This window comes from Arachis stenosperma, chromosome 1, assembly GCF_014773155.1.
Source record: "Arachis stenosperma cultivar V10309 chromosome 1, arast.V10309.gnm1.PFL2, whole genome shotgun sequence".
Classification (NCBI taxonomy): domain Eukaryota; kingdom Viridiplantae; phylum Streptophyta; class Magnoliopsida; order Fabales; family Fabaceae; genus Arachis; species Arachis stenosperma.
The window spans coordinates 18,902,855-18,923,049 of NC_080377.1; the positions used below are offsets into that span (position 1 = coordinate 18,902,855).

General features: G+C 31.8%; 1 protein-coding gene across 1 annotated transcript; it reads left to right on the forward strand.

The window, feature by feature from the left end:
* The first annotated feature begins 18,385 nt into the window (after positions 1 to 18,385).
* Positions 18,386 to 19,918, forward strand: LOC130945331 (transcription factor MYB44). The gene has a single exon (XM_057874067.1). The coding sequence runs from the start codon at positions 18,550 to 18,552 to the stop codon at positions 19,498 to 19,500; it is 951 nt and encodes a 316-aa protein (XP_057730050.1). The 5' UTR covers positions 18,386 to 18,549; the 3' UTR covers positions 19,501 to 19,918.
* The last annotated feature ends 277 nt before the right edge of the window (positions 19,919 to 20,195 follow it).

Genomic DNA, 20,195 nt, shown 5'->3' on the forward strand with positions numbered 1-20,195 from the left:
GTTTAACCTAATACACAATCTTTTCTTTTATTGTTTTTATCAAAGTTTCTTGATTTAGATTTTCTTTTTAATATGTGATTAACTCTCTTTCTAACATACTTCATTATTTCTGTACATCACTACTTAATTGCGATCTTAAGCATCCTTCCACGTTCGTGCGAACACCATATGTGATGTTCTTCTCTTCCTAGGTTTTGTATCCTTTTGAGTCAACTCGAGTTTGTTTAGATGTCACGTGCGATTCCTAGATATAGCAAGCGATATGTTAATTCTTTAGGACACAACTTATCGATGTTGAAGTTCAAAAAATTATAATTCTAAGGCTTGACGTGAGACCAGTAGCAACCAAGGAGATGTACAAAAAACCAAGAGATTATGAAATAAAATTGTATTTTGAGGAGATTGATGAACAAAGTGAAAAGTGCTATGAGGGAGCACCGAATGCACGTGACAACAAAACATGAATGTTCCAAAAACTTTCATGCAAGCATGAACAAAAAACTTGAAGCAGAATTTTAAGACAGAGAAATCATGAAAAGAAAATGAGGTCACAGTGAGGAAAATGAAATGCCTTGAGAGAGAATGAAGTAAAATTTCTATAGGAAGAAGTAAAAATAAGAAAGAGAAAAGGGATTAGGCTTATATAAGACTCTAGGAAAAAAAATGGTAAATTCATTCTCCCCCATTTAATAATTCGCACGATTACCAAAGTAATCGTAAAGAACGTGTGAATAAATATGAAAAACGCAATATTTGAGATTCGTGGATACGTCGAGTACCCGACCTAATTTCTTAAAAGACAGATTACCCGACGTGATGGAACAATATCGTAATAAATCTAGCTCGACCTCTAAATGCTTGAGTCCGATCTAATGAAATTCGATCTTAAGTAGGGGCATTATTCATACCTTGACCCATTATTTAAGTCAGACTCAAGATAAGTAAAGCCCAATCAAATATATATCGACTGGATTGACACTTATCCGACCTCATAGGAGTCGGGCACGACAACGCTATACTAGCCCTGCTTGTCCAAATCAGTAACTAACTCCTACAATCTTTCTATTTATCTAGAAAGGAGATCTCAACAACCTCCATACTAAAAGGGAGTAACTAACCCACCACCAAAGGTGGGACTACTCAAAAGATGGTTATTGACTCTACATCTATACTTATAAATACCCTGACACCTTTAGGTATACTTCGAACCCAATTTACTAAAAACCTGGCAAAAATCTTTGCTAAATTAAGCATCGGAGTCCCTTGCAAGTACCACCCCCACCTCTGTTCACAAACAACTCGGACGGATTCTGATGCGTGAGCATATTTCCTTTATTTTCTATTTATTTTAAGTTAGAAGTTAACAAGTTTTAATCTTATTTTAGTATTTGAAATTTCTTTGGATGCTACTTTGAATTGCTTTGGTGTTTTAATTATTTCAGATGAAGTTTGGATCGGTTTGGAAGAGTTCGCATGCAAAAACAAAATGAGTTTGGAAGCTGCCAAGCTAGCACTAAACGCAGACCTGGGCTTTTAGTGCCAACAACTCAGAAACGCATGGAAACCATCTGCCCATTGGAGCGCTAAACGCCACCAGGAAGACAGAATCGAAGGAGGAGCTTTTGCCCATCGGATTACACTTTTTCCAAAGGAGCATCTTTAGTTGAATTTAGCTTTTAATTGTTATATCTTATTTTATTTTAGTTATTTTTATTAATAAACAAAATCTTTTAGCATTAGAATTTATTATTTTATTTTAGTTTTGAATCAAATTAGGTTAGATATAAAAGAGAAAAGATTTATCCTTTCGAGGATCTACACACTTACGCACTTTCATATTTTCTGAATCCTAGTTTTCTCTCTGAGCCATGAGCCACTAAACCTCCTTGGTTAAGGTTAGGAGCTCTGTTTATTTCTATGGATTAATACTATTATCATTATATTTTAATTAATATACTGATTCAATTTCAAGGATTACTTTCTTTTTTATCCTATAAATCTGAGTATATCGGAAGAATAACTCTCATTCTACATGAATTCTTGTTGATTCTTGAAAAAGTTATCTCACTTGTATACTAACTTGAAAGTAAATTCCACCTAAACTGCTAATTGCTTGGACTTAACGGGATACATGACATATAATCTTCTTATATTTGGGTAATTAGGATTTTGTGGCTAATAAACTAGAATTGAACCTAACCCTCTAATATATATTAAGTGACTAAGGAATTGGCAGTTGATAAGGTTAAAGGAGACTAAATCACTAAGGAATTAAGGTTTAGTCAATTATAGTTTGCCATGAAATGAATCTTGCATGATTAAATTAGTTGGTAAGAAATATTAATCAGGAAGAATAAACATCTCTGAGGCCTTAACTATCTTGTCACATATTTCTCACACCAATTTCACTGTTTGCTTCCCTTACCCTCTGAATTTCTGTTTAATGCTTTTGAACCTCAAAACACCATTTTCTGCTTGCCTAACTAAGTGAATCACTTGACTATTTCTGCTCAGTCCATCAATCCTCGTGGGATCGACCCTCACTCACCTGAGGTATTACTTGGTACGACCCGGTACACTTGCCGGTTAGTTTGTGGACTTTGAATTCCGCACTAGATTCATCTTCGATGGAGAAGACATTATACACATCACCCAAAGATGTTTAAACCTCACGTTCAAGGCCAAAACAATCCAGTTTTGGGTAACCCTCGAAACATGAGTCTATTACAAGTATTTCACTACTAATCATTATAGATTAGAATTTAAAAGTTAGACATCACTCTCGCTCATAATAATCTGAATCCAAGTTAACTCATCGTTAACCATTACGGTGACAACAATATTAACACGAACACAATAACTTCGACAAAGCAATAAGAGCCAAGCATAGGGCAACATCAATGGTAACAATGCATTTGTTCCAATCATTATCTGAACATGATGTGTTTGAGTTTGAATATGAGGTCCACATTCTTTTTTATGTTTATGCATATTTTATGAATTAGGATTGAGAAATATTTTTATGTGTGGTGAAGTATTTATATAATTAGAATGATAGTATAGCTATTACTTTATAACTTTTCCATCTATAATGATAGATGGTTCAATTCTGCCAGGGAACCAAGAAGGGGGTTCAGCCATCTCCTGCCAACTTTTTAATGGGTTGGACCTCGAAACTCATCTTAATAAAAATAAGTATAGATGGATGTTTCTTCTGCTAAGTATCGGAATGTTTCTTTTTCATACCGAATGAATGTTCTTTTATATATTTTTCGAATTTTTTTGTATTGCAAATGTGAATGTCTCTATTTCTTTAAAAATTTCATAATTTTTTAAAAATTTTATAGATATCTAATTATTTTTGCCAAAATATAGCTGAATATTTTTTTTGTTAAGTATTAGAATATTTTTTATTATTAAATGAATATTTTTTATATTTTTATAATTGTTCAAGGACAATTCTTGCTCCACCACTGCTTCCTTAAACAATTCATGTATTGATGTATTATCACTGTTGGAGAATAAATTAACTCTTGGAACATCCAATTTTTTGGAAGCAATATTTTTGGTTTCTGTGTAACTACCAGGCATCATTGCAGCTGGCGATTGTGATACAAACCAAGAGGGAATTGCTGAAGTGATATTTTGTAAAACACAGGGTTTGGACTCTAAAACTTGTGTGAGTGCTTGGAGGCTACCAGCGCATTTAAATTCCTGCTCTGAACTCTGTTTGAGTTCAACGAGAGAATCCAGAATTCTTACTGTATGTATATTTTGTAGAGAAAGACCAAAATCAGACAGCATAGTCAAGTATGTCAGGTTAACTATTAATCGAATACCTAGAGAAAAAAAAAGGATAAACAATTAATTCCAATTTACCTTTCATTTTAGTTGCAGAGAAAGCAATTGAAGGTGTTCCTGCATCTGATTTTTGAGAAGCAGATTCTGTCATCATAGAAGTTTGAACCTTTTCTTTCTTCAATGAAGAGAATGATCTATTTCGGTTTGGTTTTTGCGGTGAGAGAGAGAGGTCTGTGTGTATGGTTGTTGGAGGTGGGTAGGTTAATGTGAGAGAGAAGAGGAAGGTTTTTATAGGTTTTAATTAGGTTTATTTAATAAATTTTAAATTTTTTAAATTTTAAATTTAAAAATTTAAAAATTAATTATTAATATAATTATAATTAATTAAGTTGTTTCATTTTTGACTGATTAGGAGTTGATTCTATATACTTTTTCTAGATGGTTATTTCCTTTTTGTTTATGAAGTTGTTAATCTCATATTTATATATGTCAGTGTAGTTGAGATCTTCTTTCTACACAAATTGGATCGGGTCGCAACTAAAAGGCTTAAGCTTCATCAAGTCGGAGGGACATGTTTGGTGTAGTGGACATGAATTTTTTATAAATTGGATCTTATTCATTAATGCAACAACAATAATAATAATATGAGTAATATTATTGAAAAACTTGTTAATTTTTTTTCTAAAAAAATTATTAGTTTAATGTTATAATTTTTATTTTATCTACGCTAAATTAATTATGATATTTTTTATTTTTTATTCATTTTTATTCTTATTTTCCTCTATATTGATTCTAGTAATATTAAAATCAAATTACTTGGAATAGTTGTTAGATAATATAAAATATCAAACCAACACAATTTTTCTCTATGTTTATTTTCAGAGTTAGGTTCATTTGAATTTATAATGACTGTTCATGTAGTAAATCATGTTTGGAATAGGAATTTTGTTTTTCATAAATTGTGGTTTAAAAATAAGATTTATGAAGATTTGTTGTGTAGTCATAAATCACAATCTAAACCCATAATTTATATTTATTTTTTTCATAAATAGTGGTTTATAACAAAAATTTATGTACAATTTTTTTTAGTCATAAGTCGTGATTTAAAATAATGATTTATATGTATTTTTTATAATTTATATATTGTTAAAATAAGGTGAAATGTAGGGGTGAGCACGGGTAGTAAGTACTCAATTATATGTCCGAATTTGAATCGAGCCAATTAAATTAGTTTTGAAACTAACAGATAATCGAATTCGACCCGAACTAAACTAATGCCTCTCTCTAGTAATTGATTTGGGTAACAGTTTTAGGGGTGCAGAATCCGAATCAACCCGTGAATTCCACCAGATTTTAATTCTCACCCAATTATCCTAACACTAGCAGCGATTTTCTCATTCTATGGAATAAATTCTAGCAGAAATTTTTCAAACCTCACCTTACCTGTAAGTGATACTGTTGTTGGAAGCACTTCTTCTTCAAGTGCAGCCACTCTCACTGTATTTAATGTGTTTAGATTTTAGTATATTTAGTGTTTAACATGTTTAGATTATTTTTATTGATTTTACATATTTAGGGTATTTAAAAATTTTTAAAATAAAAATTTTGTTTTTTTTATTTTTTTTATAAATTTTTGTTTCATCGGATACATACATAAAAAAACGTAAATTCAAACCAAATTAAACCAATTATAATTCAGTTAGTTCGGTTCTAATTTCATCCTAAACCCAAATCAACCAATTCGTACTCACTCCAATGAAATGATAATGTACTCTTAGATTAATAACATCACTCCCTCTTAATTATACTTTCTTTTTTTTTTCTTTTAAAGCTACCCCAATCTTTATTTAATAATAATAATAATAATAATAATAATAATAATAATAATAATAATAATAATAATAATAATAATAATGGTTCAAAATGTGAGAATAGACCAAAATCAAAGCTACATATTTTATCTATTTTATAAAAATTTCATATTTATATTTTTATAAGTGTTCAAACAAAATCGATTAAATAAAACCTATAACTTAATTTGATCTTTGTTCCCTTTTGGGATGCTATTTTTTTTTCAATTTTCTTTGAATTTTCTTAACAAGTGTTTATCAATAGTATACTTTTTTTTATAAATATATTATAAATACATTAACACTTTTATCAAGTATTTTTTGTTTATTTGTTAATACGATTTGTTTTTAAAAAATATAAATGTCATAGACTATGTTTGAGATTTCACAGAATTGCATTATCCCTATTTTTAAGTTAGAATTGCACTCAACCCTATTTGCCTTTTAAGTAGAATATCCTCACATTATTAACTAAAATTGACCTAGAATATTATGAGATAAAAGATTAAAGAACTTAACTAATACCATAATTCACATGATCATTTTTCATCTTTACTTACCAATTTATCTATCTATCTATTTTATTATATAAAAATTAATGGGTTTTAAACTTAATAATGAAGTTGACGTGGCATACTTTTTAAAGTATTTTTTAATTTATTTCTTTTAACTCATTAAATATAATTCATTACGATGGATTAATTATATCTACTAATTGATTTGATTGGATATTTAAGTATCACACAATTTAATATTATGTATATCAATTAATTGAATATAATTGTTAGAGTATAATTAGAATCAATTAGATCAATTAGCATTATTCAAATATCTGAATATTTATGATAGGTTATTACGTTTTTATTATTTCGATTCTCTTATTACCTATAAATATCCTTTTATATTGTATCATTCTACACAACTTGAATACTCACAAACCTTTTTCCTATTGCTCCCTATTACCTTTCTAACATGGTATTAGAACCATGGTATCCTCCTTGAGGTGGATAAGTTGATTTTCTTCCGGTAAAATCACCGTACTTTTCATACTTTTCTTCCGTTTTATTTTTTTCCCCTTCTTTTTTGTCAATACTTTGATGCTTTTCTGATCTCACCGATTAACTCATCCACTACTTACTTATTCTCATGGAGAAATCATATGTTTTTCATTACCTTTCGATAGTTTGTCATCTCTTCGCACTTTGTCACTTTTCAGTAATTTTCCATCAGTTCACCATCTTTTCAACAGTTGGCCACTCTTGCGGCAGTTCCGTATGTGTTCTCTTCTGGCAGTTCCGTCTGCGTTTTCTTTTGCCAGTTTCATCTGCGCTTCCTTCCGGCAGTTCTGTCTGTATTTTCTTATGGCAGTTCCGTCTGCGTTTCCTTGTGGCAGTTTTGTCTGCTCTTCCTTGTGGCAGTTCCATCTGCGCTTCCTTCTGATAGTTCTGTCTGCGCTTCCTTCCATCAATTCTATCTACGCTTCCTTTCGATAGTTCTGTCTGCGCTTTCTTCAAGCAGTTCTGTTTGCACCCGTTCTGTCAGTTTATGTATTTTTTTATTTAGTTGTTTCAAATAAGTTTCAAATTCAAGTTGTCACTTGAGTTTGAGGAGGGGGTGTTAGAGTATAATTAGAATCAATTAGATCAATTAGCATTATTTAACATATCTGAATATTTATTATAAGATATTAAATTTTTATTATTTCGATTCTCTTAGCACCTATAAATACCCTTCTATATTATATCATTCTACACAACTTGAATACACACAAACTTTTTCTCTATTGCTCTCTCTTACCCTTTCTAACAATAATAAATACAATTTAATTCAGTTAGAAGTTCATTGTTTTATAATCTTCTATATATATGACAGAATAAAATTGTAAAAATAATCTTTTTATCACTTTTGATATTTTAACTCTTTTTTTTTCTCTTTACATATACTTTTGTTTTGTGTTAATTTTGTTTATTTAATGATGAAATATACTCATGTTAATTCTATCATATAATAGTTTATTTTTCTCCTATGTATTTTGATTTGTATAGTTACTATTAATCTTACTGTTTTCGTTTTTTTGGATTGTTCTTTTTTTTATGACATAATAATTTAAATAAAAAATCAAAGAAAAGAAAAAAACGATGGCCAAAGATGGAGGTTAGAAGTCTAAAGCAGCAATGTCATTTCTCAGCATAATTATTTATTATTAATATGAACTTTATTATTTCTTTTATAACTTTCTTTAATAGGAGTTTCATTTTTTTATTATTATTAATATTTTTATTATTTTTTCTCTAATTATAGATTTTCTTATAATAATTCTTTGATAGAATATTTTCTTGGTCTAATAGATTTTTTTCTATTTTTTGTCAAAAATAATTTATATTAAGAAAAAAAAAGATACAAATTAAAATTTAAAATTTAAATTTAAATAAGATGTGCAAAGGATAACTATTGAATTCATTTGGTAGATTTAAACTCTTTGTATTATCTTTATTGAAAATTTAAAATACTATTATAAAATTTTAGATTTTTTATTTATTATTTTTAAATTATACATTATACCATATATTTGAAGAATTTCATCTTTTTTGAAATAAGTGTGACATTATATACTTTTTTGGATACAAAAGGATAATGAAGTTAAAATGAGTAACAAAATTGATTAGATAATAAGATACAATTTTTTAGAATTTCTTGCACAATTGACAAGTTTTTAGTTTCAAAATAAATTTTAATTCTATTTTTTATCTTTTATTTGATTTTTTTATAATTTTTTCTTGATTTTCTTAATTAATTATGATTGTAATAATTCATCACAAATTTGTGTTTTGTAGAGAAAATTTATCAATCATAAAATATAAAAGACTTAACCAAAAAATTTAAAAAAAAATATCGATTAATCACAAAATAAAAAATTATAAATTGTGCTTTAGTTATGTTGTAAAATACAAATTGGAGCTATTTAAAATTAATTTTTTACCATTAATGTTAACTTAAATTATAATAACGTAAAAAGTAAAAATTGTATATAATAATTCAATTTAATTATTTATACTACCAAAATTATTTTTTATTATATTTCATTTATTTTTATTTATTGATGATCTTTAATTGTCTATTAAAAAATAAAAATTTAAATTGATTTTTTTAATTAGTAATATAATTATTGTGACATTTGTTTTGTTCAATAATATTTTTTAATTTATTTAATCTGATTAATCATCTCTTTCTTATTTTATGCTAATTTTACTAATTAAAGTTAATAAATTTTAGTTATTTTAATTCTTGTAGCTTTTTATTCTAATAATGTATTTTAATTAATGCATTAATATAATAATATTTATATGTCATTAATAATAATAATCTCATTTTAAAATGATATATATATATATATATATATATATATATATATATATATTTAAATTGTAGAAAATCTACTATTTTTTTATACGATTAGATTAGACATATTTATATTCAATTTGTTTGATTACTTAATTAGAATTAATTATATTAAAAGATTAGATTAAGATTATGATAGATTAATTATATTGTTATTAATTAATTATATTAAAGATTAAGATTATGATGGATTATTATTATTTTATTATTTTTTACTTTTGATATTACTTCAGATATTTAATTTTTTTATTATTATTTTTTATTCTCTTATTCTATGTATTTATTCTCATAAATCTTGCTAAATTAAATAAGGTAATATATATCTTCTTTTTATTCCTCTTTTATATACACATAAAATTTATTAAATTATTTCTCTTCCATTTAATAATTTTGTTTCTCTTCTATTTATATTTTTTAATATTTTATTAGTTCTTATTTTTTTTAATTTTACTTTAATTTATGTATTTGTTCTTGTTATACCTAAATTTTTATTTATGTGTAATATACATTCTTATATATATTATAGAAACATGATTTAATTTCATTAACTTGCCAATTTTTTTTTTAAAATCTAAAGATAAAGCACAAAAATATATTTATAGATATTTTACTTTTTTAACTAAAAAATATAATATTTTTTGCCATATTTGTTGAAATCATAAGTTAAATATGAATATTGATTTTTGAAATAGAATAAATATATTTTAAATTTTTTTCCATTTAAAAATAATATTCTATCAATGTTAGAATTATTTAGATGGATAAGTAATTGTGAATATAGAATTATTTATGATGGATAGAACTAAGTACACCTTTTATTGAAAATACAAATTTAAAAATATTATATTCAATTCTCAACAATCATCCTCTCATTGAACTATGGTATGTTCAAAAGATTTTTGAAAAAATGAAATAATTTTAGGTATATAATTTTTTGTAAAAATTTAATTAATTCAAGATATTTATAGTCGTTGATTAGAAAAGTAAATTGAAATAACAATTTAATATTTTTATATTCTTAAAATATTATTTATTTATTTTTCTAACATTCTTTATCATCTAATGATCACATTAATATAATTTAATTCAATAAAATTATTTATCATCATTTGATTGAATAAAAAATCTATTTTATCTGAAAATTTTAGGATTTCTCAACCTCAAGATCATCCATGTTAAATCATTAAGAAATATAACTAAGAGCGCGGAAGCATTCCTTCATTCGAGAGCATGATTGAGATCAGAGAGCTTGGCTCTTGTGGTTCTGTGATGTTCATCAACCAAAATTTTCTATATCCTGATAGGCCTGAATCACAAATCCAATGTGGAAAAAGAGCTACGGAGGCGAGTTTGATATGTTGGAGACCAAAATTCTAAAGTCATTATTTATATTTGAGTATGACATCTATTAAACCCTAAAACTCAAATAAAATAGTATCTACGGTTTTAATCTCATTTATCCGAATCAAAAGTAATAATGACTTATTTAATTCAATATTTATGACAATAAATGAGATTACCGTTATATAAGTTATTTAATAGGAAATTACTTAATTTAAGATTATAATTAATAGAGAAAGTCTATGGGGGCAACACTTTTATTAAAATCTGGCCAACGTTTAACCATCAAAAGGAAAGTGAGTAATTTCACACCATTAGATATAATCTCACACCATTAAAAATATTGATAATGGCTAATTGATGGCTACAAATCACAAAATCTGCTGGCCCCCTAACACTCCTCTATTTAATATATGTATTACCCAGAAATATATTAAGAAATAATAATTTTCTAACAATCTTTCACTTAGGCTATACATATATATATATATATATATATATATATATATATATATATATATATATATATATATATATATATATTTTCTGAAATAATCACGTCTTATAAATTTTATACTCACATCTGAATGTATTTCCCTGATTACTTTAATAATCTGGTCTGTCTCATATATTAGTTATGAAATTACTGCAGCTTTTATCACATTAGTGTTGTAACAAAACCATGATGATTGTCATATCAAAATACTCAACCATATAAATCAAATTTGGATGAGAAAACTAAGAAATTATATGCAAAAATATTCTCATGCATGTCTATTTTCAACTGGTCCAACTTGAATAAAAATTCTATTTTATTCGGTGACAGACTCAGATTAAACTACAACGACAACGTCTGGGCTCATAGCGATGGTGACTAAGTGATGAGTCTATGGAAGAAGAAGAGAAGAACTTAACATACTCACAATGAGAGAGAGAGAAAGAAAGAGAGAGAAGAGAGAGAGAGAGAGAGAGAGAGAGAGAGAGAGAGAGAGGGGGAGGGGATATACCTAGAGAAAGGGACTCGGTGTAACACCCTGGCGTTGGCTTTCGGAAGTGGCAACACCTTAGCCAGTGGCTCCAATTGAGACAAACTCCAACAAACACAATATATTCAAGAACATCAGAGGCAGATACAGGGTATTTTATAGAGTAATAAGGGTTCAGAGATGGTGGTTCTCATGACCAGGACTTAAATGACTCACCATTAATGATGACGGCAACCAAAAATTCCGGCGATAGCGGCGGCAGAGGAACGGCTCTACCTTTGTGTGTCATCCTTCTCACACGTCTTGTGCTCCTTCTCTGGCTCTCCTTCTCTCCAGCGATGATGACTACTCCACTATCCTCCACTCCGGCGCCGAAGCTTAGAGACGGCGAAGCAAGTTTGGGCTCCATGAACGAGATGGTGGTGACGGCAGGTCCTCCCTCTAACCTCCATAGCGCCTATCTCTCGACGCCTCTCCCTCATGAGTGTTCTCTTTCTCTCCTCTAGCTCTGGCAATAGCGACGACAACCAATGCAGGTAGCAGCATGGCGTGGCGATCGTCCATCCTCTCTTCTTCCTCTGTTTCGTACTTTCTCCCTCTGCTCCCCGTTTCCTTCTTTTTTCTGTTTTATTTCTCCCTCGAGCTCCCCATTCCCTTTCTTTCTCATTCTTTCGTTTCTTTCTGTGTGTGTGCGCTTTTGTTTTGGTTGTGTTATGTGCTGTGAGTGTTAAGAAAAGGGTAGATAGCGGTGGGTGAGTGAGTGGGAAAAAGAATGTGAATGTGGCTCACTGAGGGATAAACATGTGTGGAGGGGGTTGCATGTGTGATTTGGGTGAGATGAGTTAGAGTTAGTGAAATTAGGGTTTGGAATTGGAAATTTAGGATTAGAGTAGAGTATTAATTTGAACCTAAATTTAATCTAATATAATTAATTTCAAAAATACTATTTATTTTTGAAATTACAATTTATTTGTAATTAAACACTTTAATTTAAAATTATAGATGAATAAATATATTTTCTTTTAGTTCATAATATTAATAAAAACCTTAAATTATTTCAATTTAAATTATATAAAACTTTCATTATTTAATTTTAAAAACCCGAGATGTTATACTCGATAGGAGAAAGGTGGCGACGGGCTTAACAGTGTCAGTAACGGGATAAGCAGCGATGGTGACATGAGCTGTGAAGGAAGATAGGAGCTATGAAGGGGTAGGCAGCGATGGGCTCAGCAACGACGATGCGGGAGCTATGAGATTTTTTGGGAAGAAGCCGAGAAGAAGAAGACTTTGGGTAAGGATGATTGGGTTTATCTTGTGTGGCTATAGAGTATAGACTGAAGTTGTGAGTGTAACACCCCAATTACCCTAAACTTTACCTCTAGCCGTAAAGCAAAGGTTAATCAGAGGTTACGACAGTTCTAAGGCTTATACACACACACACACACACACACACACATATATATATATATAAGGAAGTAATGTATTCTAGAAGTCTGATGAAGGATTGAACTCAAAAATAGAATTACGAAAGCGCGGAAACGTTCACACAAAGCTAAAACGCAAGACACAAGGTATAGATGCAAAAGAATAAAACATATATAGATATAATATTATAATAGCTCATAAGGAACTAGCCGCAGCTTGCGGAGTTTAAGCTGACTAGTTACAAATAGATAAATACAGAGTTTTGGAATTAAAACAGCTTATACAACCTATCTCTCAAGTAAGCCTCTAAGGCCATAAAAATAAAATACAAAGAGCTGTGAGAGTAACTATAATAAGGTAAATTAGAATTAAACCAAGGAGGAACCATACTCCGCACTGTCACCATATCCGCAATCTCATCGAAGTAGATTACGACTTGCATCTGAAAAATAACAACAAAGTATGGAATGAGAACTGGAGGTTCTCAGTATGGTAACAGTGCCCAATGATGTAAGATGTAAGGTTCCGGGGCGCCGAAGGCAATCCTAGAACTTCACATCACATACGGATATTCAAGCTTAGAACAGAAATAAATGAATAAAGAACTTAAACCATAAACCGGGATATCTAAACTTTGAGAAATTCTAACTAAACTAGTCACACCGCCGTATCCCACAGCCCTCGCCAACCTACCCTCCGTGTGATCCTATCGCCACCGCCTACGTAACCTCTTCAGCACCATACAATCACAATTAGTGCAAGCACGTAAAACACAGATAATATTCATATACAACAAGTAATTCAAGAATCAAGTAAGCATGTTATACAATTAGGCAAAATCAAGTAAACAAAGCAAGAAAGCATATAGAAGATGCACATGATGAATGTATGCCCTATTGATTGTGATACCACATGTCGATTATTGTGCCAAACCCGACAGCGAATCCGGTCGATAACTCCCGGATTAGTCTCTCTATTGCGCATAAGGAGGAAAATCCGAGGGAGAGTGCCCTACCGCCTTCTCCTTTCAGAGGGAAATATTCCGAGAAAATGTGCCCTACCACCTTCCTCTGGTTGTCGCATGATTTTGTGGGTTAGTGCCTAACCACCTTGCAATCAGAGAGAAGTCGCATTTTCAGGAGGAATAATTCCGACGGATAAGTGCCCTACCACCTTCTCCTTTCAAAGAAAAATATTCCGAGGGAATGTGCCCTTCCACCTTTCTCTGTTGCGAAAAGTATGAGTGAGAAGCCCAGCTTCAACTCTCACATCCGAACGTAGGCGAAATTCTGCCACAGCCCCTATGACGGAGAACAATGCATAGTATAATTACATATTCAATCTCAGAGGCCACTCCTCATAACACACTTCCACTCATACTCATTCCATCAACCTTAGCCATTCACCATTTCCATTTTGAACTCATTAGTTCCTTAGTTTCTCAATTCATCATCAGCAATCACCAAATGCACTACCTTTCCTTCTCTCCCCACCAAACTCAACATCAATACATCAAAAACCTAAATCTCCATTCTCTAACATTTCAATATAATCATCAACTAAAACCCTTAGCCTATTTCCCTTATTCCCATACTCAAATCTGAGTCTAAAAGCCTTAAAATGGTGTCATAGAAGCTTACAACCATATTGGGAAGGTGAAATAGTTGAAAACAAAGTTTAAAATTAAGAAGCAGGGCATGTGCGTCCGCACAGGGGGTGTGCGTGCACACGTCCCGGATGTGCGTACGCACAAGTACTAAAATATATAAAGCCTGTTCATTCGCACAAGCTGTGCGAGCGCCCCTAATAGACGTCCCTTCCCGACTTGTGCGTGCGCACAGGTCGTAATTCTTCATTGATGTGCGCATGCACAAGCTATGCTAGTGCTGCTACCAGAGCCCTTTTCCCTGCCTGTGCGTACGCACAGTTCTGTGTGTCTGCTTAGAACAGAACTTTCGCAGGGTTGTGCGTGCGCACAAGGATGTGCGTGCGCACATGTCCAAAAATCCTGAAATTCTGCAACCCTGCAGAATTTCAGATTTTTAATACCAACTTTGAATGATCATAACTCCCTCTACAAAATTTCAAATTTTACAAACTTATATCAATTTGAAGAGTTTTCAATAAACTTTAATTTAAATGAAATTTCAACAAATTTTGAAAACCGAGGCAAAAGTTATAATCAGGCAAAGTTCACCAAAAATCCATTTATACCCAAAAACCTCTTAACCTCAAATTCACCAAATCTCACAATTCCAAACCAAACTAATCATAACACAAACAATACCAAAACAACATCAAGGTCCATACCATTCCTCTCTCAACTCAATCATCCATAATATCCCCATTTACACCATTTAACACTATTAAAATCCTTAACCGTCAACATCTAAAACCATTATAAACACTCATAATCATCTTCAACCAACTACACTAACCAACCATAAGATCATCATCAACATCCATCTTCAAATCTCAACACCCACCAACACAATTTATCAATATTAATCATCTATCAATACGAAAAATCACTCTCAATTTCATTTCACCTCAATCTAAATATTTCACACCATATTATCATTACAACATCATAATTCACCAATATGCTCAAAAATCATCAAACCATCATAATTCATCGTAAATCATCATTCAACAACTCAAATCCTCAAATCATTATACATCATCATCATACAACAATCCTAACAACCAATTTAATTCAATCCTATCATATGGATCACTAGCCTAGATGTCCAAAAATATTACATATTACATAAAGGAAACCGAAACCATACCTTGGCTGATTTCCAAATGCACCAATCACCAAAGTGAAGCCACCAAACTTGATCCAAAGTTTCAACCAACTCCAACCAACACCAAAACTCAAACTAACAACACATATATATACCAAAATCACAACCTAAGATACACAAAATAACTAAATACAAGGATTTAGTGAAACTTTACCTTACCCAACGTGATTAGGGGTAAAATCCGATATTTATCCGCTACTAGAGATCACATAAACAACCAAAACCACAAAATCTACTCAAAACTCATAACCAAAATCGCGCAGAAACTTAGGACAGAGAACTGGGGAGTAAGCTTCGAGTTCTTACCAGAAAAACTTAGACAGAAAGGAAGATCTCGTCAAGAGCTTCGCGTGGTCGCAAACGGCTCGTCAATCGGAGGTCCGTAACTCAAGTTACAAGCAAAAGAAGGTGGGGGTGAATAGTGTTTTCTCTTCTTCCTCTCCTCTAATGGCAGTTGTGCCCCTCTCATCAAATTAGGGCATGAATGAGCTGAAAAGCTCAATAAGTGAGCTTATATATGTTGGACCTTAGGCCCGGTTTGAGTCCGGTCCAATCTATTAGCGTTTTTAGCCCGTTTGACCCAACTTTGGGCCAAACCTTTAACACTAATGCCCGGTTTTTCATTTCAAATGTTTTTCTAAGGTTTTTAACTGTTTCCACTTTTTCTCGTGCGGTACCGGGAAGACTTGAACCGGTTCAACTGCCGGTTCGCAGTTTTTTACGGTTTTTCGCAGAAAACACATTTTCTTACTCGGAAGGACCTACTGAGTTCAAAAATCATATTTAAATCCCCAAATTCTCATCCTAACTTTCCGGAATTTAATTTGGGCATTTAAATGATTTTATTCGTAAAAACGCCGATTCTTACAGTGTGTCCTAAATTCGGGGCGGGTACACCCGAAACCCGACCATACCCTGTCCTGAGCAAAATCTGTCCCGACTCGGATCAAGTTATTACCCTCCCCAGCCGGGTATGGACGAGTCGGGTATCTGCGTATTCGGGTACTCCTGTCAAGTCTAACCATGTATTGATGCTCCATTTATTAAAGTTTTACCGTTAGCCAATGAATTACTACACACACAAGGTGAGATTCTAACTCCTAAGAGTTATTTAAGCGAATGAGTGAAATGATCACTCAACAAACTCAATTTGATTAAGACAAATACTAATTATTTTTAATATTAAAAATTTTAAAAATTTGATTTTAATTAAACTTTGTAATATATTTACAATAATAATTACTATATATATTTTATTTAGTTTTTTTTATATAATTTTATATATTATCCCAGATACAGAAAGATATACTAGTACTTATAAAAATATGTCAATCATTAATAAGTTATTGCCTTTTTTTCATACAACGAAAATTTATGGTTGTGATATATTTTTAGGTGGAAATTAAATAATTTGTTAAATTACAAATTAATAATTTTTTACTATGTCAATAATTTTTGACAAAAACTTTTATCCTAGTTGTTTATAATTTTAATTACTAATATAAATTTATTTAACTTCCTAATTTTTATAACATTAGAGAAATAATAAAAAATGCATTAGTAGTTATCGCTAATGCTTTTTTGCTTTACTGAGAATTATTGAAGAAAATTATTACATAATAACTATTTGATCATTTTAATAAGTAAATTATTTATTCGGTTGTACCCAAAAGAAGAATGGGAAAAATTTAGGAAGAAGAAAGAATAATTAAGAGGAATTGATCTTATCAAACTGAAAATAATATTATCATTTTTCTAAATAGAATAGAGATGTAGCTAATGTTTATTTAAGAGAATAGTGTAATATTATAATTTTTTAATTTTATTTAAGTAACAAATTACAAAAGTTATATTTCTATGTTAAAAATAATTGGTATACCATATTTTTTAAAATATTTTTTATTTTATACAATCTATAATATTTTTTTTTACATGAATCTAATACCTATTGATATACTAGTTATGTATAACAAGAAAAAAATTGATGTATAATTTTTTTCTAAATATTTTTTATTATATATAATTCATAAAAAAATTATTTCTAAAATTTAAATTCAAAATCTTTTAATTAAAATATAAACAACTATCAAATTAATTAATTTTATCTTTTATTTTTTTATATAAATATAATAAAAATTTAATCTTAATATACTTATATATTAACTGTATAAATAATTATAAAATAAAATAAATGTGACGAAATAATTATAAAAAACATTTTATATTATAATGTATTAAAATGAAACTTATTTAATAAAAAAACAAGTAAACTAGTTAATACAACTTTAATAACATTGTTAAGGGTATTAAAATTGTTATCATAACTAATGAATATATTAAATAAGATAAATTTTGATTATTTTTTACTAATACCATTGAGTTACCAAATATTTCCGTGCAGGAATTATTTTAAAGTTACTTTGATTGAGGAGAGCTGTGCAGATAACGCGCTCTTGCATGGAGAGAAGGATTGTAAACAGAACTAATATACTACAATCATACCGTAACAGTTGATTTTCAATTAAATTAAAAATGAGAATTCGAAAGGATAAAAAGGAAGAAAGCAGAGCAGGGATGACTTGTGCAAACGGAAGCAGCTGAAACTGACGCGTGTCCAATTACAGCTGTATCCCAAATCCCAAGCCAACCGCTCCCCAGGAACAAGCGGTACCAATTTCAGCATAACGCTCCCAGAAACCCCTCAAAACCTAACCTCCTCAACCGGTTACCTCACCCCCCCACCCCTCCCACATATAAACCACGATCAAACACCAACCGCTTCACACACACAAAACAGCAACACCACAAAAAAACCCTTTCAAAAATCTCATCGTAACGCCTTACCTACTTCGCTTCTGTTTCTCTCCATATATAAATCTTCACTTTCACATGATCCTCGAAATCTGAAAAACAATACAAAGGAAGCTAAGCAGTATGGCCATGTCTAGAAGAGAAATGGATCGGATCAAAGGCCCGTGGAGCCCGGAAGAAGATGAGGCTCTGCAGAGGCTGGTGGAGAGGCACGGGCCCAGGAACTGGACGTTGATAAGCAAGTACATCCCGGGCCGCTCCGGGAAGTCCTGCAGGCTAAGATGGTGTAACCAACTGTCACCTCAGGTTGAGCACCGGGGCTTCACGCCCGATGAGGATGAGACGATAATCCGGGCCCATGCCCGGTTCGGTAACAAGTGGGCTACAATAGCCCGACTCCTGTCTGGTCGAACTGACAACGCGGTAAAGAATCACTGGAACTCAACACTCAAGCGCAAGTGCTCATCCATGATGATCGACGAGCCTGCAACAGGTCCGGCAGACTTTGACGGCGGTTACTACCTACGGCCCGCGAAGAGGTCTGCGAGCGCAGGTGCTACCATGCCGCTATCCACCGGGCTTCACATGAGCCCGACGTCGCCGGGAAGCCCGTCGGGATCCGACGCGAGTGATTGCAGCGTTCGCGCTGTCTCTCCGTCGCACGTTCTGAGGCCCGTGCAGAGGACCGTTGTTCCTCCGATCGAAACTGCGTCCTCTTCAGAGGACCCTCCGACGTCGTTGTCGCTGTCTCTGCCTGGCGTAGACGTTGCTGTGGAAGTCTCCAATCGTGTCACGGAATCTATGTCACGTGCCTTTTCTCCGGCGATGGTGATGGCTTCGGCGGCGCCTTCAACGGCTGTAACGACAGCGGATCCGCTGCCATTGCCATCGCCACAACATCAAGTGGTAGCGCCGTTTAATTTTAGCGCGGAGCTGATGGCGGTGATGCAAGAAATGATAAGAAAAGAAGTGAGGAGTTACATGGAACAACGCAATGGGATGTGTTTTCAGGCTGCTGGTGGGTTCAGGAACGTTTCGGTAAATCGAGTTGGGATTAGCAAAGTCAACTCGTGAATAAGAAGTGGATAATAGAAAGATTAGCAAGTCGGAAAATGAGCTTCGGAAATGAAGAGAAAGAGGGAAAAGAATGAAAAGGAAGCTGTTTCTCTTTTTTATTTTAGTGTTAGGCTAATAATAATGTTGGTTAATGTACAGGGGGATAGGGAGAGGAAAAGTGGTAATGATAAACTATAAGCTATAAGCGGGATGGTTACTTCCTAACAGGTAAAAGGACACCCACTGTGGTTAGGGTTGGACGCATTGCTTTTGTAAGATGTCTGTGTTTTGGAGGCTCATGCCCGTTCTTTTTTGGAAAGGGGAAAAAAGAGGTTGTCATTAGTAGGAAATGGCAAAGAGAGAGGGAATACCTCAACAAATCTCAAAATAAGTTTAATCTATTTAGTTATTTACTCAAGTCCAAATGATTAATGCTGTTCGCATTTTGTTGAGATCCGAAATTAGTGAAACCAGTCATCATTAATGTGATTATAAAATTAAAAGTTGAAACACAGCCGAAGATAGTACTTTGATCAAACACTAATAGTACTGTTCAGTTGCATATTAATAGATTTTTTTGGAACCCCAATTGTGCGTTTTATTGATGTGGTTTACCTGGACATAGAAGACCGGAAACAAATTAGCAACACATCAAAGTATCAAACAGCGCAAGCTGCCATGGGCTGTAACCTCCCCTCAGAATTTTGGGAATT